This window comes from Nannospalax galili, unplaced genomic scaffold (assembly GCF_000622305.1).
Source record: "Nannospalax galili isolate Female #2095 unplaced genomic scaffold, S.galili_v1.0 scaffold1719, whole genome shotgun sequence".
Classification (NCBI taxonomy): Eukaryota; Metazoa; Chordata; class Mammalia; order Rodentia; family Spalacidae; genus Nannospalax; species Nannospalax galili.
The window spans coordinates 123,981-146,339 of NW_008341885.1; the positions used below are offsets into that span (position 1 = coordinate 123,981).

General features: G+C 45.7%; 2 protein-coding genes and 1 pseudogene across 2 annotated transcripts; 2 read left to right on the forward strand and 1 right to left on the reverse strand.

Annotated features, from left to right (window-relative positions):
• Nucleotides 1-2,556: 2,556 nt before the first annotated feature.
• Mmachc (metabolism of cobalamin associated C) lies at nucleotides 2,557-9,538 on the reverse strand. Its single transcript, XM_008837625.3, has 4 exons — nucleotides 9,391-9,538; nucleotides 6,679-6,873; nucleotides 5,733-5,885; nucleotides 2,557-3,462 (listed from the first exon to the last, which is right to left on the reverse strand). The coding sequence occupies exons 1-4, from the start codon at nucleotides 9,469-9,471 to the stop codon at nucleotides 3,049-3,051; spliced, it is 843 nt and encodes a 280-aa protein (XP_008835847.1). The 5' UTR covers nucleotides 9,472-9,538; the 3' UTR covers nucleotides 2,557-3,048.
• A 109-nt stretch (nucleotides 9,539-9,647) lies between these two features.
• Ccdc163 (coiled-coil domain containing 163) lies at nucleotides 9,648-15,024 on the forward strand. The gene is given in 13 exon segments (XM_029565646.1): nucleotides 9,648-10,234; nucleotides 10,407-10,428; nucleotides 10,583-10,618; nucleotides 10,621-10,781; nucleotides 10,885-10,964; nucleotides 11,203-11,388; nucleotides 11,597-11,664; nucleotides 12,069-12,136; nucleotides 12,449-12,552; nucleotides 13,468-13,515; nucleotides 13,517-13,599; nucleotides 14,752-14,809; nucleotides 14,811-15,024. Coding segments are annotated over 13 exon segments (1,050 nt in total). The 5' UTR covers nucleotides 9,648-10,156; the 3' UTR covers nucleotides 14,869-15,024.
• A 5,768-nt stretch (nucleotides 15,025-20,792) lies between these two features.
• On the forward strand, nucleotides 20,793-21,141 carry LOC103737788 (annotated as a pseudogene).
• The last annotated feature ends 1,218 nt before the right edge of the window (nucleotides 21,142-22,359 follow it).

A 22,359-nucleotide genomic window follows, 5' to 3' on the forward strand; every position in this document is an offset into this window, starting at 1 on the left:
GTCATGCAATGCCCTCAGAGGACAGAAGTGGCCGTCAGATCCTCTGGAACTGGAGTTACGTTGGACAGATGTTAGCTACCGTGGTGGATGCTAGGGATTCAAACCCAGGTCTTCTGCAAGAACCACCGGTGTTCTTAACTGCTGAGCCACCTTTCCAGCCCTGAGAATACTTTTTTTTTGTTTTGTTTTTTGAAACAGGGTCTCCTTATAGCCCCAGCTGGCCTGGAACTCAGTATGTAGACCAGGCTGGCCTCGAAGTCACAGAGATCTGCCTGCCTCAGCCTCCCAAGTGCTGGGATTAAAGGCCTGTGCCCTCATACCCGGCTGAGAGTAATTTTTAAAAAAAATTTCTATGTGTATGAGTATTAAGCCTGCATGTATGTGAGTGCACCCGTGTCATGCAATGCCAACAGAGAACTTAAGAGGGTCTCGGATCCTCTGGAACTGGAGGGTGCTGGGATTTGAACCTGCATCTTCTGCAAGAGCAGCTAGTGCTTGTAACTGCTGAACCATCTCCCCAGTCCCTGCTTTTCTTCTTAAGAGGGAAAAAAAATGAAGTCTTAGGACTTTGTTGGTAGAGTGCTTGACTTGGGTTCTAGTTTTGCTTTCTGTTACTGTGATAAACACCATGACCAAAGGCAACTTTGAGAGGAAAGGGCTTACTTGGCTTCTAGTTCAGGTCACAGTCCAACATTGGGTGAAGTCAGGGCAGGAACTCAAGCAGCAAATGATGCTTATTACTGGCTTGTCCTCTCTCTCCAGTTTCTGCGCAGCTAGCTTTCTTGCTTCCTTACAGCCCAGGATTACCTGCTTAGGGACGGTACCACCTACAGTGGGCTGGGGCCCTCCCACATCAATTAGCAATCAAGAAAATGCATCAGGCCAGTCAGATCTAGGTAATTCCTCAATTGAGGTTCTCAGATGACTACTTTGTCATGCAAAAAGATAAAACTGTTGTACCTTCAATTGAAGGTACATAATACATACATAGGGAGGTTGAAACAAGGTTTTACATTTTGTTTTAGTACTTGGATCTGCTAGTGTTGGCCAGGGCACTGCAATTCATATATATTCTGGATTGCAAGTTATAGTCCTAATATTACTTTGACTGGTGGTTGAGGGGGTATGCACATTTAGTTCCAGCATTTGGGAGGCAAAGGCAGATCTGATGTGGCCAGCCTGGCCTATGTAGTTCTAGGCCAGCTGGAGCTATAGGGAGAACATGTCTAAAAAATTGAGCCCTGCCTAGTCACTCACCTTTAATCCCAGCACTCAGGAGGCAGAGGCAGGCAGATCTCTTCTAGTTCAAGGTTAATTTGATCTACATTGCGAGTTCCAGGTCAGCTGGGGCTATAGGGAGACCCTGTTTCAAAAAAATAAAGCTTGGACTATGCTTATATGACTACATGGGAAGTAGAGCTTCACCTCTTGGGGTAAATGTCTAGTATCTGCTCTGTAAAAGAATTGGAGGCTGTAGGGATGGCTCATGGGTAAATGTGCTTGCGGCTAAGCCTGCTATTTTGAGTTCTGTCCCTGGGACCTACATGGTGGGAGGAGAGAACTGACTCCTGCAAGTTGCCTCTAACCTCTACATCCTGTGATACACCCTCTTCTCCCAGATAAATATGAACATAAGAGGCATGTCAGGGCAGAGGCAGGCAGATCTCTTCAAGGCTAGTCTGATGTACATAGTTCCAGGCCAGCTGGGGCTACAGCATACCTGTAACCCCAGCACTCTGAGCATAGAAATGAATGTAAGGTTAAAGCCAGCCTGGGTTACAAAGCAAGTCTTTGGATGTGTATGTGGATGTCAAGATTGGGTTTCTGTTTTAAGAGGCTTTTTAAAATTTGTGTGTGTGTGTGTATGTGTATACACGTGTTTGGAGGTCAGTAGAGTGTCAGGATTGCTTGGAGCTAGAGTTACAGGTGGTTGTGAGCCACCTAAGTGTGGGTAAGGGGAACTGAATTCTGATCCTCTAGAAAAGCAGCAAGTGCTCTTAGCAACTGGACTATCTGCCCCTTCATCTTTATTTTTTGGGATAGACCACTGAACTTGGCATTATCAAGGCTGGCTGGCCAGCAAGCTAATACTCTGTCTTCCCCTCCCCAGCACTTTCTGGGTGGTGCAGAGCAAAGCATTCTCTTCAGTGAATAAGCTTCTGGCTTATTTTTCCCTTTGCCACTGTAAACACTTTAATATCATGGGGTTAAACATTTCCTCTTGGAAATGGTTACCTTCTAGCTAAGCAAGAGTGCAGTGTTTTAAATGCCCTTGGCAGTTTGCTTTTTTCCCTCACTGTCACAGGATCAGGGGGCTAGCCAGCCCCAGGACAAAGAGCTTTAGAGGATACTTGAGATAACATGTCTTGAGAGAAGGGGGCCTTGTCTATTGTTCTCATAATCGGCTTGCAACAAGTATAAACAGCACATGACAACAATTTACACATGGCAAGCATTTTACCAACTGAGCCATCTTTCCAGGCCCTCATAGTGAGACTTAAAAATTGGAATTGAGAGGCTTCTGGCGCTTTGGAATTGAGAAAAGGCAAACACAGGTGGCTTTGGATATGGATTATATTCAACCTGTTGCATTCTAGCTATGATTAGACAGTCCTTTTTGACTCAATTCTTCAGGGTTCTTGAGGTTAGGGCAATCTTAATTCTGTGCCATCATGGCTTTTCAGTCTTCCAGAACTCAGATCAGATCTCTCTGAGCAGCAGTATGATTTTAGGCCCTTCAGTAATAACACACCACTTACTATATGTCATGCAGTTTCAAAGTGGTTAACTGCACAGGCCCTGTGTGGTAGGTGCCATTTAAAGGGTGGTTGCCTCTCAAGTCTTCTAAATAAATAGTACCTTGGAGCACTACACAGAAAAAAGGTGATAGTCGAAGGCAAGTGGCAATTTTCTGTCTGCCTTAGTATTTGACTTGTCTCAACCAAATATAACTTGAGTCTTACTCTTTGAAGATCTGTCATCAAGAAGTGGTATCTAAAATAAAACAAATCCTACCACCATAAGAGGTAGCCCATAGGGAAGAAGGTATCAAGGGCCAGGGGATTCAGGTGGCGAGACACTGGGGTGGAGCCAGCTTTGTACTCTGCTGGGATTTTGTGGCTTGGTAAGCTTGGAAAGGGGAAACTCAGAGGGTATAGTGCTAAAGGGCCCTGAGGGCTGGGCCAAGCCTAATAGAGCTAAACGTTGAGCAGGTGGGGTGGAAAAGTAGGTCTTCTGTTCTTCTGAGTAACGTTCCTCGGGAGTTACAACATCCCGGTAAGTCCAGTCTTGCCAATGGAAATTGAAGCCTTCAAGCAGAGTGATGCGGTCAGCTCTTGTAGGCACACAGTCGAGGGGCTTTCTGGGTAGCAGATTTGGCACTTCAATTCCTGGAAGCAACATGACCCCTCTGATTGCAAACCAGCCTCCAAATCGGGGGTGTATGCACACACCTGTTATGTGCTGGAGAGAGGGTAAAGTAAGGTCAGAGTTCATTTTGGCAGTAGGTCTACCTATCATCACTACAAGCTATCTTTGTTCACTTCCCACTCAATGCATTTCACATAGAAGCCTCTGTTCCTTTAAAAAAAAAAAAAAAAAAAAAAAGATGTGTGAATGGGTGCCTGTGTGGAGGCCAGAGGACAACTTCGCAGTTGGATCTCTCCCACATTTATGAGGGTTCTGGGGATCAAACTCAGGTTGCTATGCTTGTACTGCAAATGCCTTGACCCCTACTTCATGGTCTGAGTCCCTGTCCCCCTCTTTTTTTAAAGACAGGGTCTCTCTATAGCTGCAGCTGGCCCGTAACTCACTATATAGACCAGGCTGGCCTCAAACTAACAAAGACCTGCCTGCCTCTCATCCTGAGTGTTAGGATCAAAGGTGCACCACCATACCAAGCATGTCCTCTTCTTGACATCCCCCTCATAGATTCATTCTAAGGATGAAGGAAGGCTCACTTGAGCATTTTCTCAGTTCAATACTGGTCTGGTCACTGCTCTGTCTTTGGATCATCCTGAGACAGCCCTGTAATACAAATTTTAGGAACAGATTGCTTGCAGGGGAGGGATGGCTTTAGTGGTTAAGAGTACTTCCTGGGGCTGGAGAGATGGCTCAGCGGTTAGAACACCGATTGTTCTTGCAGAAGACCCTGGTTCAAATCCCAGCACCCACATGGCAGCTAACAACTGTCCATAACTCCAGTTCCAGGGGATCTGACAACCTCTTCTGTCCTCCGTGATCATTGCACGACATGGGTGCACTTACCTACATGCAGGCATAACATGCATACACATAAAATATTAAAAAGAGTACTTCCTGCTCTTGCAGACAACCTGGGTTTGGTTCCCAGCACTCCTAATAGTCCTAACTGATCCTAACTGTCCAAAACTCTAGTTCCAGGGGATCCAATGCCCTCTCCTGGTCTCCACAGGTACTGCATATACATGGTACACTTACATGCAGACAAAACACTCATACACATATAAGTAAGTAAATAACAGACTAGGGGGGCTGCTGGCAAAATGGCTCAGTGGGATAAAGAAGGTGCTTGCTGTCAAGCCTGATGACCTCAGTTTGATCCCCAAGACCCACATAGTGGATGAAAAGAATTGATTCCTGCAAGTTGTCCTTTGACCACAAGCAAACCATGGCATGTGCATGCCCAGCCCCCATAAATATTTTTTAAAAATTAAAAAAGAACTGGGCTGGAGAGATGGCTCAGTAGTTAAGAACACTGGCTGCTCTTGCAGAGGACCTGAGTTCAGTTCCCATCATCCACATGGTGGCTAACAACTGTATGTAACTCTAGCTCCAGGGGATCTGGTGTCCTTTTCTGGTCTCTGGGCACTGCACATCAGAGATGCACTTCCAAACAGGCAGGCAGGAAAAATACAAAAAAAAAAAATTTTTTTTTTTTTTTGCTATTTTTGAGACATTCTCCCTATAGCTCCAGCTGTTCTGGAACTCACTATGTAGACTTTGGTGTCTGCCTCCAGAGGGCTAGGATTAAAGGCGTGTGCCACCACACCCGGCAAAATAAATTTACTTTTATGTGAATGAGTGTATTCCTACAGGTGTGGAAGTGCACCCATGTTGTCCAATGCCCACAGAGGTCAGAAGTGGGTTTCCCCTGGAACTGGAGTTACATGCAATTGTTAGCTGCCATATGGCTAGGAATTGACCCTGGGTCCTCTGCCAGAGCAGCCAGTGCTCTTAACCTCTGGGCCACCTCTCCAGCCCCTGGAAATACATTTTTTTTTAAAATATTTTTATTTTATGTATATGTGTGTGCGTGTATTGCCTTCATGTACATAAGTGCACCAGTGCCATGCAAGGAAATAAAATTTTTAAAAAATTTAAAAAGGGGCTGGAGAGATGGTGGCTAACAACTGTATGTAACTCCAGTTCCAGAGGATCTGACCTCTGACCTCTGAATGACACAGTGTACTTACATGCAGGCAATATACTCATACACATAAAATTAAAAAATAAAATGTAAGAATAACAGACTAGGTTTTCTGACCCTAATGCTATATCTTCACCTAACCAGAAAGCAGGTGAAGGGGCAAGAAGAGAGGTGCTCTCTTGGTCAGGAACAGGGCTACTCTGTCCTGGGTAATATATCAGTTTCATCAAAGGAAGGTAAAGGAATATGGGTTCTTACAGGATACTTTAAGGGGCCTTTACTATTGTTTCTCACAGTCCATACTCATTCACATTTGTCTTCTGACCTTGGTCCCCCAGGGATCAGCATCCACATCTTGTCGTTGGTAGTAATACGCAGCACCTGCCACATGGGCTGCTGTCTGGGCTAGAATCTTAGGGCGCCGGTTAGGATGTAACTCGTAGTCAGCAATGATTTCCATCTGTAGTTCTGGAAACCTCTGGAACAGAACAAGCATGGAGGAGTCATGACTTTGTTCCAAGGAGGTCTGATTTGTGTGTTAATATGGTCTTGATTCTCAGAAACCTTTGTTGCTTTTTGTTTTGTTTTGCTGAGATATAGCATCATGTAGGTCAGACTGGCCTTAAACTTTCTATATGTAGCCAAGGATGATCTTGAACCCATCCTCCTGCCTCCCTAGTGCTGGAATTACAGGCATTCACCACAATGCCTGGCTTAAAAGCCCTGTTTGTAGGGAAAACATGACTTTAACTTAAGAGGTTACAAAGTGAAGAAAGTCACATCCCCACCCCAGGAGGGCCTATATTTGAAGGGATGGCCTTACTTATCAGAATTTCAGGGTGGGGAGACTGGATGTGTGTAAAAAATAACTATGTATTATATATACATATTATATATCTGTGTGAGTATATAAGTCTGTGATTGGGAAAAACTGTTCTGCCTTCAAAAGGCTCAAAAGAGAGCATAGAGCTTGCAAGTCTAGGGCAAAGGCCAGTCATCAATGTCTGAAAGATGTTGGGCTTATTTATATTCCACTTGGAAATCAAGACTAGCCTGAGGTTCATATAGTTGCCCATCTGTATAGAGTCAGACTGATTTCAAACTGGAAGTCTGCTAAAGGAAAGTGGTAAAACCTGGGTGTGAGAAGGCAGAATAAGGAGAACACAGAATATGTCATGGCTCCTAGTCCTAAGTCTAGACCTCACATGAGCTTAGTGAACAAGAAAGCAGATATAGGCTTGGAAATTGAGGGCAAGTTGAGCTTTGTATACCTCTGTAACACGCCTCAGGTGATAGGACACACACTGATCCACGGGGTCTGTCAGTGGTCGGAGGTGGCAGCTCTGCAAGAAGGGCTTGAGAGCTTTGTCAAACATGGCTGGTATGCTGAGTACAAGGAAGGCCAGAGTTGGTCCTGGGAACGGTAAGTGGAAGGCTGGAGGCAGGAGTTCATTGTACCATGCCACCTAGAACACAGAAAGTTCAGGTCAGGTTGGCAAACAGCCTTAGGCCTTATTCAGGCCTAGTTGAATACTTGTATTCAACTATATACATTTTGCCCCAGTCGCCATCTCATTCATTCAATGAATTCTCACTGATACTGTGTAATGTATACATATTACCTTGTATGGAATTTAGAACAGAGACATAGAAGTTCAAAAACAAGAAAAAATCAAAAGTGACTATTATGATTAGTGCTATGATGGCAGGACCAGATGAAGATCCTCTGAAATTAGAGAAAACTCTGAAACTGAGTCTTGAGGGCTGGTAAGGAAACTAATGGCTGATGGGAAGGAGAATGCACTGTGTTATTTATTTGAGACAGGGTCTTACTATGTATCTCTGGCTGGTCTGAAATTTGCTATGTAGATCAGGCTAGTCTCAATCTCAGAGATCCACCAGCCTCTCCTGGATTAAAGGTGTTTGCCACCATGCTCAGCTTGCTATGTATTTAAACAGAGGTTACAATGTAAGCAAAGGCACAGGCAGAAATGTACTAATCATATTTGAAGAAAGGCAAGTTGTCAAGTTTTGTGGCAGTAAAGGGTCTGTTCCTGCAATCAGGAAAAGAAGGCTTGAGAGATGAGCAGTAGTGAGGTGGCTGGTCTTTTTGAGACAGGGTCTCCCTGTAGCCCCTGCTGACCTAGAGCTCACTATGTAGACCAGGCTGGCCTTGAACTCACAGAGATCCGCCTGCCTCTGCCTCCCAAGTGCTGGGATTAAAGGCATGCATTACCACCCCCGGCAAGGTGACTGGTCTTAATACTAATTTATGGGCTATAGATCTAATGGGGCTGGAGAGATGGCTTAGCAGTTAAGAGTACTGCCTGCTCTTCAAGAGGACCTGGCTTCCTAGCACCCAAATGGCAGCTAACAACCATCTATAACTTCAGTTCCAGGGGCTCTGATGCCCTCTTTTGACCTCTGAGAGCACCGTATGCACGTGGTGCACTTACTTACATACATGCAGGCAAAACACTCATACACATAAAAAAATAAATAAAAAGGGCTATAAAGCTAATTTGAAGACAATGGGGAGCCACTGAATACTGAAAAGAATAAAGTGACCAGATAGTTTTAGAATGACCTGGTTGCAGTGTGGAGAATGCATTGGAGGCAAGATGGGAGCAAGGAGATTATAGTAATCCTATTGAGAGAAGTCTGAGCTAGCACATAGATTGGTGGGTGGGAAAACAATGGATTTGGAAGATTTGGGAGATGGTCTTGGTGGCTGACTGGATGTAGAACTGGCAAGGTGAGTGGCAAGATTTTAGGATGACTTACTGGGCTACAGGTGACTGACTGACCAGTACAGTAGCTCCCATTATCCAGACTTGCCAGATAGGCATCCTCATTCTTTCTCACAGCTGCTGTCCACACTACCTCCACACTCCTATCTCTTCTACTCAAGCTGATAGGATGTATATAATCCTCCCTCTTTTCAATTCATCTTTTCATATGCAGTTTGTCTTTGTGTTGGTGCTGAAGCTTGAACCCAGATCCTTGCACATGCTAAACAAGCACTCTATCATTGAGTTACCTCCTGTCTCAATTTCAAACCTCATGCATACTGGTCAAGTGCTCTACTCTGAGCTTCATCCTCCGGGAGTTCAATTTCAACTGCATCCCCCAGGTGCTTTCAAACTAGACTCAGCTTATTTTTCTACAATATCTCCCTCCTAAGCTGGCTGTGTACAGCTCAGTGGAATGAGTGGGGAAATGGGAAGTCTCTTAAGATCAGGCAAAGAGTTCAAGCTAATTTTGTTTGTCTTAGTATACCTTGTTCATTCAGCACTGATGTGCAAGAAATGGATTTAATGGAAAAGGGTGGGACAGGCCAGGTGTGGTGACAAAGATCCAGACCAACTTGGGCTACATAGTGAGTACCAGGCCAGATAGGGCTACACAGTAAAACCTTGTCTCCAAACAAACAACAAAAGTGTGGGACAGCGTGGGGCCTGGGAGGAAAGGAGCAAGAGAGACTTCTGTGTCAGGCAGGGTGCAGATTTTCTATACTCAGCCCTGTATTGATGGCTAGCACCATCATGAATTATCCTTCTGTTGACAGCTGAAACAAACCAGGCAATTGTTTCTTGTTCAACACCAGGAATGTCCTTCTCTCCTCAAACAGCCATGCCAACTTAACCAAGCTCTGCCCTCTTCTAACTCCTTTGGAAGCTTCCAAGGTGATTCTGGCCCCACAGGGAGACTTTCTTCTTGTAAATTATGGATGTGACAGGTTAGGGGATAGTAGGTTGTATTCCATCCACTTGTTTGACATCATAAAGGGGTAACAGGACAAACATGAGACTGCTTCTCTACCTTTTTAACCATGCCCGGGCTCTACAATCTGACTCAGTCGTTAGATGGCCACCGGGCGGTAAGAGCTTTGGGGAGAACATAATGGCTCACAGGACCTCACACTGGTGGCACCGAAGCAAATCATACAGTTCACCCTACGACTACAAGGGGTACAAACCAACCTGGAAGGGGTAAACCTCGAAGCCAAAAGGACACAAGGTGTCCTCTATCTTCTGCTTCAGCTCAGCGACTCGCGGCTCCATAGCGCACGCTGAACGCTGAGCTTGCTGGGGAATGGAGTCTCAGGGATAACTGGGCCGGTAGGCTTCAAGACAGGCTGAACTGCATTTCCCAGGAGGCAGTGGACCGGTAGCGGGACGCAGATAGCTCTGCACAATGCATCTTGGTACACATAGTTCGTTTGGTCCTTGGTACCCAAACATTAACAGAGTTCGGAATACTCGGTGTCCCGACGAGCTTCACGGCGGGGGGCGTGAACGCAGGGGGCGCGTCCAGGGAAACATTTCCGCCACGTCTACTGCGGGTCCTGTAGCGGACTCTGTTTCTCGGGTGGCGCTGGGGCACTCAGTTTTAAGTCTTTTCTCCGCCTACCAGAGAGTTTGAACTCAGGGGCGGCAGTAGTCCTTGACCCAGGTTTGGCGTGATGGAGCCAGCGTCCTCGGTTTGGGGAGGCCTCGACCAAGATAGAGCTCCTTCTACCCCCACTTGATATCTGCTTATCAGGCTATTGTGTACCCCAGTTTCCCCTGAACGCCATCTGCCCCCTAGTTCCAGGTTCTCTTTTGGCCTTGTACTGTATCTCTAGCCCTAGTATTGCATTCCCACTTAACTCTTTCCGTCTAATGCTGTGGCGTCTCCTGGGCTGTACCTCGGGTACCAGGGAGAGCAAGAGCACGGAAAGTCGGAGTCAGACCCCACTGCCGCAGGATGAGTAGGAGCCCAAGCTGGTCTGATCAGCTCCATGCGGTTCTCAGTTCAACTGATGAAAATATAGTCCGGATTAAGGTGAGAAGGCCTTGGAATTTCCCTCCAAAGGCCCCCGGTATTTTACTTTATTTATTTATTTATTTTTGGCGCGCTGGAGGTGAGGGGGCAGAGCTATCTAAACCTTAACAGGGGTGGGTATAGATAAAGAACACTCAGAGCTCATTAACTTGTGGAACTGTTTCCTTTGTAGTAGAGTTTATATCCCTTTGGAGTTCCTCTGCAGGTAAGTATTGACCATTCTCCCAGCCTTTCCTCAATCTAAGGTCTTGTTACTTCAGTGCCTGTACAGGTCCATCCACAGTCCAACTCCTTCCCTTCTGAAACTGTTTTCCCACAGAGACAGATTTCACTCTTGTCTCTTTCTTATTCCCTCAATAGGTGACCTGGCTGATACCTGCATTTCCATCATCACTTGCCTCCTCAGCTAGGGATCCAAGCTCAACAGCCTTGGCCTCTAAAGACTCCCAGTCTTCGAAAGAGACTGAGCTGCACTGGAGCCAACAGCTCATCCTCTCTCTGGGATGAAGTTACTAATCTCTGATCCCAGCATAACTCTCAGACTCAGGTGAGGTATCTTGGGTGTTTGTATGTGGTGGTAATGTTAGATGAACATACTAGGAATTGGAGAAATTGCTTACAAAGTAGCTTCTGTTTTTTCTCTTCTGTAGGTGACTGAGGCTCTAAGGCATGCTGTGCAGAGCCTGCTGAAAGATCGAGAGCAGCAGATGTGTAAGATTGGTGGGCTAGAAGATACCGGGCCAATTCTTCATGTACACAGAGTTTTTAAATAGAAACCAGAGTATTATGCATACTAAGCTATTTTCTACCAGTGACCTCTATTCCCACCCCTTATACACAACTTTATGTGTGTGTGTTCTCACAATTTTGGCACATGGCTATTGTGTGTCCATGTTTTGATTTGCAAGTAGTGCCTGGGCTCATGTGTGAAGCTCTTAAAGCAGTTGATCTTCAATTTATTTCACTACAGCATCACTAAAATTGCTGTAGAAGAGCCCAAAAGGGAGAGCCCTTCTGGAGCAATGCTTGGAGGGGCTGAGAAAAGAAGTGCAGGGCCTTTGGAGCCAGGTGCAAGAACTATGCCAAACCCAAATGAAAACAAGACCAAGAAAGTTCAGTGCTACCAGTGGCCTTCATAAGGAGCTGCAGACTGAGTAAGTGATAGGCAGGACTTCATCCTCTTGAGGCCTCTGAACTCTTGACATTCTAGAAGGCTGATGGCCTCTCACTGTGTGTGTGTGTGTGGTGTTGGGTACTGAACCCTGGGTCTTGTACATACCAAGCAGATATACTGAGCTATAATTCCCAGCCACTTTGGGTTTCTTGTTTAATTCTAGAATAACATTGCTGTCACTTATGTAGGCACCAACTTTTGTGGGAAGAATCAGAGATTCTGCAGGAAGAACTGAAGTTGCTGCGGGACCAGCTGAGTAAGTGAAAGATTGAGAGTATGAATTCTCTCGTCCCTTTTTCTGGAATAGCTTCTTGCTCTTCCAGTAAGTGGTCATACTTCTGTGTGTTTGAGCTTTTGAGAAGCCTGGCAAAGTATTATCATCATCATCATTATTTGTGTGTGTGGTGCTGGTGATCAAATTCATGGCCTTGCACATGCTAAGCACATGCTCTATCACTGAGCCTTTGCCTTTGGCAAAGTATTTTATTTTGCTCTTTTTGTCTTATGGTGTGAATTAGTCTCTCTCATCATCTTGGAATCTTTGTAACAGCTGGACCAGAATATTTTTATCTCAGTTTTCACAACCAGGTTGGTCACAAGGCAAGGAAGGAAAAGGAATGAAGTTTGAGAATAGTCATTTATATTCTGTCTCATCTTCAGGCCAGCATCAGGAGTTGCTGCTGAAACAGGTGGCTGAGGGGCACCAGGTTCAGGCCTGCAGCTGGAAGGTAGGACAGGGTTAGACCAGTTTCCCCATATTTCCTCATGAAGTCCCCATCTTTCCTCTACCTGTTCTGCTATACAGATTGGCCTGGGTATTCTCTCCCACCCCATCCCATCCCATCTCTATCCTTGTCTTTTTTTCTCTGTGCTGACTCCACCTCTCTCCTAAGCAGCTCTTCCCAGTCTCTGCTGTAAGCCATGAGTCACTGTCCTTGCCTACATGAGGGTTCTAATGTGGCGAGGAGGTCGGTTATGGGAGGGAGTTCCCCCTTGGAAACTGAGAGATTAGGTTCTACCTGGGTCCTATGGTCTGGCAGACATTGGAGCACCTGCAGAGTGACCAGAAGGACAAGGTTCATACCTTGGAGATTACCAGGACAGAGACACGGGATGCCCAGGGGGAGGAGCCCAGCCTCCTCAGGTCAGAAGTTGTGGTAGTAGAGGTGATTTGTGTTATAGAAGTCAGGCATTTGGGGACCAAACTTCAACTATCCTAAATTTGGCCAGGGGTTGGTTATGGTAGTCTTTGAGTATCTGGGTTGCAGTTCATAAGAACAGCATTGGGTTGTTTTTTGTTGTTGTTGTTTTGTTTTTTCTCTAGACAATTTCATGTAGCCTAGGCTGTCCTTGAACTCCTCATCTGCCTGCTTCTATCTCCCAAGTGCTGGGATATGTTACTAGGTCCAGTTTTTTTGTCTTTTGCCATGGTAGCCCACATTGTCCTTAAACTCACTATCCTCTGCCTTCTATGTACAGTGATAACAGGTGTGAGTCATTATGGCTGGGTTCACTGGGCATTGTTTTTTAAAATTTTTAGCTGGGTGTGGTAGCACACGCCTTTACTCCCAGCATTGGGAGGCAGAGGCGGGTGGATCCCTGTGAGTTCAAGGCCAGCCTGGTCTACATAGTGAGTTTCAGGACAGCTGGGGCTACAGGGAGACCCTGTCTCAAAAAGACCAAAAATAATAATAGTAATAATAATAAAAAGACAAAATTTTTTTTTAAAACATTTATTTTGTGTGTGAGGCTAATGGAGGGGGCATACATGTGCCATGGTGTGTGTGTGGAGGTCAGAGGACAACTAGCAGGAGTTAGTTTTCTCCTTCCAAGATAGGGGTCCCAGGGATCAAACTCAGGTTGTTAGGGAGCAGGTGCCTTTGTTATAAGCCATCTCACTAGTCCCAACACTGACATTCTATTTGATAGAGAGTCTTTATATAGTTGAATAGTAAAGGGGGAAGAGACTAGAGTCCTGACCTCAGAAAGGAGGACAGGCTATGCTGGGAGGGTGTTCTAGACCCGACACCATCTCTGCCTCTGATTCTGTTCTTTTTAGGACCTCTGTTTATGCCCAGCAATCTAAGCTGCCTCTGGCCACCACCTTTGCCACGTCTTTCTTCATCTAGCTCTGAAGTCAGTCTTCCAGACTGTGACAGTAGTTGGGAACTTTTAAAGAAACTAGATAGGGGTAAGGACAGAGATCCTAGTTCTGGGGGAGGCTGACTTTGAATATAGCTGCTTTATTGTTTGGCATTGTCTTTTTCTGTGTAAATCCATCTACCCTTGTTATATATCAGGGAGAATTAAACCACTTTATTATTTAATACTTATTTAAAGACATGGTTTTCCCTTGTAGTTCAAGCAAAGCTGGAACTTGCCATGTAGCCCAGACTGGTCTTGAACTCAGAATCTTTCTGTCTCAACTTTCTGAGTGCTGGGATTACAGGCATGTGCCACTACATCCTTCATTAAGCCACTTTAAAAAAAATGGATTTTAAAAAATTATTATTATTATTATTGGACTGGAGAGGTGGCTCAGCGGTTAAGAACACTGGTTTTTCTTGCAAAAGACCCGAGTTTGAATCCCAGCACCCACATGGCAGCTAACAACTGTCTGTAACTCCAGTCCCAAGGGATCCAACAGCCTCTTCTGATCTCCTCGGGCATTGCACAATACAGGTGCACTTACCTACATGCAGGCAATATACACGTACACATAAGAATAATAAGTAAACTTAAAAAAAATTTATTATTTTATTTTATGTGTATGGTGTATTACCTGCATGGATGTAAGTGTCCCCATGTCATACAATGTTCACAAAACCCATAAAAAGGTGTTAGATCCCTTGCAACTGGTTATGGTTAGTCACCATGTGGGTGCTGGGATTTGAACCTGGGTCCTTTGGAAGAACAGCAAATGTTCTTAACTGCTGAGCCATCTCTCTAGCCCCTATTTTTTTTTTCTTAATGTGTATGTGTATGTGTGTATTACCTCCATGTATGTAGGTGTACCCATGTCTTGAAGTTCCTGTGGAGGTCAGAAGAGGGCATCAGATTTCCCTGGAACTGGAGTTATGGACAGTTGTTAGCTGCCGTGTGGGTACTGTGAATTCAACTCAGGTCCTCTGCAAGAGCAGCCAGTGCTCTTAACCACTGAGCCATCTCTCCAGCCCCTCATTAAGCCACTTTACTGCAGTTGGGGAACAGGTATAGATGGGCAGTGAGAAGTCTCAATAGAGAGGGCACATATAAGCCAGACCTGTATGTGTCCTTTTCAAGAAGATCCAGGGGCTCACAGTGCATGCTAATGGTTTTTCTTTTCCCTTTTTCTTCCTCCTAGAGCTCCAGAACAACACCCTTTCTAACCTGGAATCCAGCAGCTCTCAGTTTCATGCGCAGTCTTGAGCAAGAGGACCTCTTCTTTCAGGGCCCCAAGATGTTCCAGAGTAACCTGTGAGAACTTGTAGGAATGGTGGGATGAAACCTCTTTGCCCACCCTTCTGTCCATGGCAGCCTTCTCTTTGCCTCTGGTATGTGCCCTCTCTTAGGAGGCATCTCACTGTCTACCGGTTTCTACAACTAACTTAAAATAAAGTGGCTTTACTCTCCCTCATGTGTTTTGTGTCTCTTCACCCAGGGATAGACTCAACTGTACCTTTCCTTCCTCTTGTTACTTAACTGCTTTCTGTGAAATCCAAGTTTTTCTTTTCTACCTCTGAAATCCAAGTTCACAGATATTTATAGATATACCTTTTGCCTACAGGGTCAGGTTAAATTGGAAAGTGGTGGCTTTCATTCTGAGTAGAATGAGTTAGGGCAGTAGTGCTGTGAGGCTACAGAGGAGTGTGTGATATTCTGGTGGGCACTAGGCCTGGACAGTCATACAGGTTTGTTCTTCAGCTTCAGCTTCTGCTTTTCTGCTTCCTGAGGCCCACTCCAGCCTCTCCTCACCTCATCCTCAACAGCCCAGTCTGTATTTCTGCAGCAGGTTTCTTTTTTTTTTTCAATGTGAACAACTTTCAAAATACTTAAAATTTATTCCCAAAGTTCTTTTGTATCTCAAGTTGGCAGGAAAAAAAAAAAAAAAATGCATCTACCATCATGGCCCTGAGAGCTTACCTGGCAAAAGATGAGGAATCTAAGGACATTCAGCATCTCGTTATGTATTTAATGTCAGAAGAACCAAGCCAACAGGTAACACACATTTTCTGTGTCTATCTCTCCTAGCATAACAAATAAACTCATAGTTCACGTAGGATCTTCCTCATGAGGGTAAAGGCCAGACACAGCTCAACATGTAATATCCAGCTACTTGGCTTCTGTGGCAGGTCTGATCTGAAGCTTTGAAAAGTTCCATGGTTGCATCTGGGGAGGGGAGAGTAATTGACTGTCTCTTCATTTATGATGTGCTTTTATTATTTATATCCTTAAAACAGCCTCATAACTTCTATACCACCTCTCAAAAAATCTGGTAGTGTGGAATATGCCTCTTCATTTTACATCCTTTTTTTTCTGTTTTTCTTTGGAAAATCCTAATGAGTTTATTGGGCTTGCTAACAGAGGCTAGAGTGGGGGTTTATTTAGAAGAGTGGGTGCCCCCCTTTTACAGCTGCACTGGAAGGTCCACATTCAAATGTAGGTACTGTGACTTCCCAACAACTGCACAAAATGGTGAGAGAGGTGCCTTATGGTGCTCTCAGCTTATATCCTTAGCCCCTCCTACACATGCAGCTAAGGTTGACTGATTCGGTGGTAGGGTTAACTGATTCCCCCCTAGACTCCTTGATGAGCATGGGAAAGAGGTGTGACTATAGCTTGCTGACATAATGGTTGGAGGACACTTCCAGGTAACACTCTACCCCTTCCTCTGGCTCTTACATTCTTTCTGCCAACCTCTTCCAAGAAAGTCCCTAAGCCTTGGAGGGGGTGATAAGTGTGGGACGATCTTCCTCCCATTGTGGCAAGGTACTGGGATTCTGTCTACTATAAAAACAAAAACAGCAAGAAGCAAAAACATCTAAACAGTGGCTTCTGCAGTAGGTTTCTTAGTTCCTCTGACTAATCTAGTAGTCTTCAAAAAACTTTTTTAAAGAAAACTATGACCTAAATGAGGACATACAGAGTTTGTGATTCAACTCTTTTTTGTTTGTTTGTTTAAATATTTTTATTTTATGTGTATGAGTGTTATGCCTGCATGTAGATAAGTGCACCCATGTCGTGCAGTGCCCTCGAAGGACAGAAGATGCTGTCAGATCCCCTGGAATTGGAGTTACGGACAGTTGTTAGCTGCCATGTGAGTGCTGGGATTCAAACCCAGGTCTTCTGCAAGAACAACCAGTGTTCTTAACCGCTGAGCCATCTCTCCAGCCCCGCAACTCTTGTTTTTATTTATTATTATTATTATTATTTATTTTGTCTTTTTGAGACAGGGTCTCCCTGTAGCCCCAGCTGGCCTGGAACTCGCATATAGACCATGTTGACCTTGAACTCACCTTGCTATTCTGCCTGCCTCTTCTGGGCATGCACCACCATCCCTGGCAGTTTCTTAGATTTTTGAGACAGTGTCATGTAACCCAGACTGGCCTTGAACTTGATAGGTAGTTAAGAATGACCTTGAATTCCCTTTGAATCAAATCCAGGTCCTCTAGCAGAACAGCGAGTGCTCTTAACCACTGAGCCATCTCTCCAGCTCCTATTGTGCTTTGATTTCAGATAACTGCCTCTTCTTGCCAGCCTGAATTAAGAGTTGGAACCTTTCCATAAGCCAACTGTACAATGTAGTGCAGGGAAAATGTATATAAAGATCTAGTTGGTAGATGGATGGCATTGTCTTTTGTCTATATTTACCAGTGGAAAGGGCATTGTGAGGTCTCAGTGAGATGCTGTTGATTCTTAGGAAATCTTGAACTTTAACTTCTAGAATACAAAGTCCCTGATTCCTGCCTCTGCCTCAGTGCTAGAATTATACATATGTGCTGCCATTCTCTCTCTCTCTCTCTCTCTCTCTCTCTCTCTCTCTCTCTCCTGTCTCCCCTTTCTTTCTTGAACCCAGGGCTTCAGCCTGGTGTATAAGCAAGTTCTGGGCCAACTGGGGCCACAGGGAGACCCTGCCTCAAACAACAAAACAAAAACCACCATGTGAAGTTGGATGTAGTGGTGCATACCAGCTTGGCCTGTATGGGACCCTATCTCAGAAACAACAAAACAAAAAATGTCTTGTGACAAATATTTTGGTCACTTTGCCACGTGGTTGCTCTTTGGAAGGTATATCTTCTTAGGCAGCAAAGGGCAGCTTAATTTCTTTTTTAATATTTTTATTTTATGTGCATGAGTGTATTGCTTGCATGTGTTTAAGTGTACCCATGTCGTGCAGTGCCAGTGGAGGTCAGAAGAGGGTGTCAGATCCCCTGGAACTGGAGTTAAGACGGTTGTTAGCTGCCATGTGGATGCTGGGAATTGAACCCGGGTCCTCTGCAAGAGCAGACAGAGCTCTTAACTGCTGAGCCAACTCTTTACCCCATGGGCAGCTTAATTTTCTCCTTTCTTTGACTTTGTATTCTAGAAGTTAAAATTCAAGATTTCCTAAGAATCAATAGCATCTCAGACCTCATGATGCCCCTTCCACTGGTAAATATAGACAGGTATGGATGAGTGTTTTGCCTAAATATAAGTGCACCATGTACATGCAATGCCAGTGGAGGCCAGAAGAGGGTGGGGGATCTCGCTGGAACTGGAGTTACAGGTAGTTGTTTAGCCACCGTGTGGGTGCTTCTGAGAACCTAACTAGGTTCCTCTGTAAGAGCAGCAAATGCCCTTAACTGCTGAGCTGTCTCTTCAGGTCCTATTTATTTAAAATTTGTTTTTATTTTATGTGTATGAGTGTTTTGCCTGTATTGTATGTAAGTGCATCCATGTTGTGACATGCCCGTGGAGGCCAGAAGAGGGCATCAGATCCCCTGAAACTGAAGTCACAAATGTTAGCTGCCATGTGAGTCCTGGGAACCAAACCCTGGTCCTCTGCAAGAGCAGCTCTTAACCACTGAGTCATCTCTCCAGCCCCTTACTTATTTTTGAGACATGGTCTCTCTCTGTAGCACTGACTGGTCAGGAACTTGCTGTGTAGACTAAGAACTCAGAGATCTACCTGCCTCTGTATCTGCTAGGATTAAAGGCACCCCCCCACCACCACCCAGTTTCCAATCAACCCATAATTTTATTTTAAAAAGTTTTTTTGATTAGCCAGGCGTGGTGGTGCACACCTTTAATCCCAGCACTCGGGAGGCAGAGGCAGGTGGATCTCTGTGAGTTCAAGACCAGCCTGGTCTACATAGTGAGCTCCAGGACAGCTGGGGCTACAGGGAGACCCTGTCTCAAAAAGACCCCCAAAAAAAAAATTTTTTTTTTGATTATTTATTTATTTTCGTCTTTTTTTTTTTTTTCTTTGTCTTTTTAAGACAGGGTCTCTCTGTAGCCCTAGCTGTCCTGGAACTCACTATGTAGACCAGGCTGGCCTTGAACTCACAGAGATCCACCAGCCTCTGCTTCCCTAGTGTTGGGACTAAAGGCGTGTGCCAACACACCCAGCTTATTATTTTTATTTTATGTGTATGAGTGTATTGCCAGCATGTATTTTAAGTGCACTGGTGTCATGCAGTGCCTGAAAAGGTCAGAAGGCATCAGATCCCCTGGAACTGGAGTTACTGATGGTTGTTAGGCATCATTGTTACGGAGCCCGAGACTACGGAGAAAAGACCACCAGACTCAATTCAGATCAGGATAAAAGATTTATTCAAGCTAGCTTGGACTGCAGTCTCTGTATTGGGTTAGAGTGCTGCAGTCGGGAGGGGGAGTGAAAGGGGACCCTTTAAACTTTTAAAGCTAAAAACCACAAAAGGAATGTTGACAAGGTGGTCCCCAAATAACAGGGTGGTCATGGTCTACATGTCAAGGTGCCCTAAAATAGCAAAACAAGCAAGTTACAGAAGCCACAATTAGCAGTTGGTCATATCATAACAATTTTGTTTTCTGTATGTCTAGAAAGCAAATGGCTGCAGCAGCATTTTCCTGGGAGGTAAGGGGGAAAGGGGCCAGGGTTTCTTAAAAACAATCCTTGAGGGGCTGGAGAGATGTCTTGGTGGTTAAGAACACTGACTGTTCTTGCAGAAGACTCGGGTACAAATCTCAGCACCCACACAGCAGACAACTCTCTGTAACTCCAGTTCCAAGGGATCTGACAAGCCTCTTCTGTCCTCCTCCAGCATTGCAAGACATGGGTGCACTTACCTACATACAGGCAATACACACACATACGCCCGGTGTGGTGGCACATGCCTTTAATCCCAGCACTTGGGAGGCAGAGGCAGGTGGATCTCTATGAGTTCAAGGCCAGCCTGGTCTACATAGGGAGTTCCAGGCCAGCTGGGGCTACAGGGAGACTGTGTCTCAAAAAACAAACAACAAAACCGAACAACAAAAAAATACCTACACACACACACACACACACACACACACACACACACAAAATCCTTGAGCTAGAAATACACTATGGCTAAGCTTCTACGATGGCTACTTTATCCAAAATGGATTCATTTTGGTCAGTACACCATGTGGGTGCTGGGAATTGAACCTGGATCCTCTGCAAAATTACATGGTGCTCCCACCCCCCAGCCCATATTGTTAAAATGTTCAGACCCAGTTTTTGAGAAATAAACCTTCCCATCAAGCCTCTCTTTCCTACCGAAGCAGGTGCAAACACACTGTCTTTAGCATCTTTCACTGGGTAGGTGACTCATCTGGCATGATGGTATTGTGTAACTTACCAGTCATGTAGTTATTTATCAGTTGTTTGCATCAAGCTCTAAGGGCTTGCCATCTATCCTTGCCAAGGTGCCAAATCTTTCAACAGAAATGTTAAGGAGCTATGGTGGAACAGTGGCATTTGAGCTGTCACCAGGTGGCAGCACATGATTTGCTGCCAGAATAATTTTGAAAGTTCAGAGAACTGGGCTCCCTTTTTCTTTAGATTGTACGCTTCTAATTAATCTTCTCCAAACAGTGCCCTGTTTAGGTTACACTTGTGTTGAAGAACAATTAACAGTATAAAAAACAAGAAAGCCGGGTGTGGTGATGCTCACCTTTAATCCCAGCACTTGGGAGGCAGAGTCAGGCAGATCGTTGTGAGTTCAAGGCCAGCCTGGTCTACATAGTGAGTTCAGGTCAGCTGGGACTACAAGGGAGACCCTGTCAAAAAAGACAAAAAAAAGAAAAAAAAACAAGAAGATGGGAATCGCCAGAGAGGGGAGGGAACTAGACATAAGGTATGGGGAAGAGCAGGGAATGGAAGGACTGAGAATGGGGAGCCTGAGGGCGAGAAAGGGGAAGATGGAGACGGATATGGACAAGAAGAAAGAGAGCATACTAGATCTGTGGAAACACATGGACAAGTCCATCTGCATGAAGGTCCAGGGTGGGATCTTGAAAGGATTCCACCCATTGCTCAACCTGGTGCTGGATTGGAACCATTGAACACATGCATGACCCTGATGACCAGTACAAGCTGGCAGAGGACACATGGCAGCTTGGGCTGGTGGTGTGTCAAGGCACCTCCATGGTGCTGATCTGCTCACAGGATGGCATGGAGACCATTCCCAAGCCCTTCCTGCAGCACCAGGATGCACAGAGGCCAGGGGGCCTGTCTCCACGTCCAGACGACAGCCTGTTCCCACAGTAGGGCAGGACTGTACCCACTGCTGGGAGGGGCTGTCCCATACAACCATTACCAGGCCGAGTTGTCCCCAACTCTGAGTGACCGTCCCCACCACCTGTGTTTGTATAGACTGTACTTTCGTTCGGTATTTTTGGTTTGGGTGAGTTTTTAAAATAAAAAGACCAATTTTGAGAAAAAAACCAAAATAAATAAAAAAAAAAAGGTTTGGAGAGATGGCTCAGCGGTTAAGAGCACAGATTGCTCTTGCAGAGGACCTGGGTTCAATTCCCAGCACCCATATGGTGGCTACAAACCATCCTTAACTCCAGTTCCAGGGGAATCCGAAGCCCTCTTCTGACCTCAGCATTGCACAACACAGGTGCACTCACATACATGCAGGCAATACACTCATACAAATAAAATAAATAATAAGGGGCTGGAGAGATGGCTCAGCAGTTAAGAACACTGTTCTGCTCCTGCCGTTCTATACTCCTAGTTTGGGCCCTGCGCCATTCCTAGTCTTGGGGCCCCAGACACCTGGGGAACCAATACTGCTTCCTGATCCTTCTCACCCAGACCAACTCAGTCCCTTTCTTGGGCTCCAGGAGCACCGCTTCTGGTCTTGGCCCCACCCTCACCCCTCTCTGCTTCCCTGGGCCTGCACCACCGGCTAACTGTCCTAGCCTGCACTACCATCCTCAGGCCTCTCGGGGTAAGTGTATAGCGCAACTCTCTGCGCCGGGACTCCCTAAGCCACATTCACCCTTCCATCCTCCACCCCCACCCCCACCCCCGCCGTTCTACACTCCTAGTTTGGGCCCTGCACCATTCCTAGTCTTGGGGCCCCAGACACCTGGGGAACCAATACTGCTTCCTGATCCTTCTCACCCAGACCAACTCAGTCCCTTTCTTGGGCTCCAGGAGCACTGCTTCTGGTCCTGGCCCTGCCCTCACCTCTCTGCTTCCCTGGGCCTGCTCCACCGGCCAACTCTCCTATCCTCAGGCCTCTTGGGGTAAGTCTATAGCGCAGCCCTCCGCGCAGGGACTCCCTAAGCCACATTCACCCTTCCATCCCCCCGGTCGTTCTATACTCCTAGTTTGGGCCCTGCGCCATTCCTAGGCTTGGGGCCCCAGACACCTGGGGAACCAATACTGCTTCCTGACCCTTCTCACCCAGACCAACTCAGTGCCTTTCTTGTGCCCCAGGAGCACCGCTTCTGGTCCTGGCCCTGCCCTCACCTC

Bases quoted from the DNA above. Each gene is read 5' to 3' on its own strand.
- Mmachc (XM_008837625.3), bottom strand. From the start codon at position 9,471: ATGGAGCCGCGAGTCGCTGAGCTGAAGCAGAAGATAGAGGACACCTTG. The intron at 6,874-9,390 runs GTTGGTTTGTAC...TCTGTGTTCTAG, and splicing joins TCGAGGTTTACCCCTTCCAG to GTGGCATGGTACAATGAACT. The intron at 5,886-6,678 runs GTATACAAAGCT...GTTCTGTTCCAG, and splicing joins ACCTGAGGCGTGTTACAGAG to AGGTTTCCAGAACTACAGAT.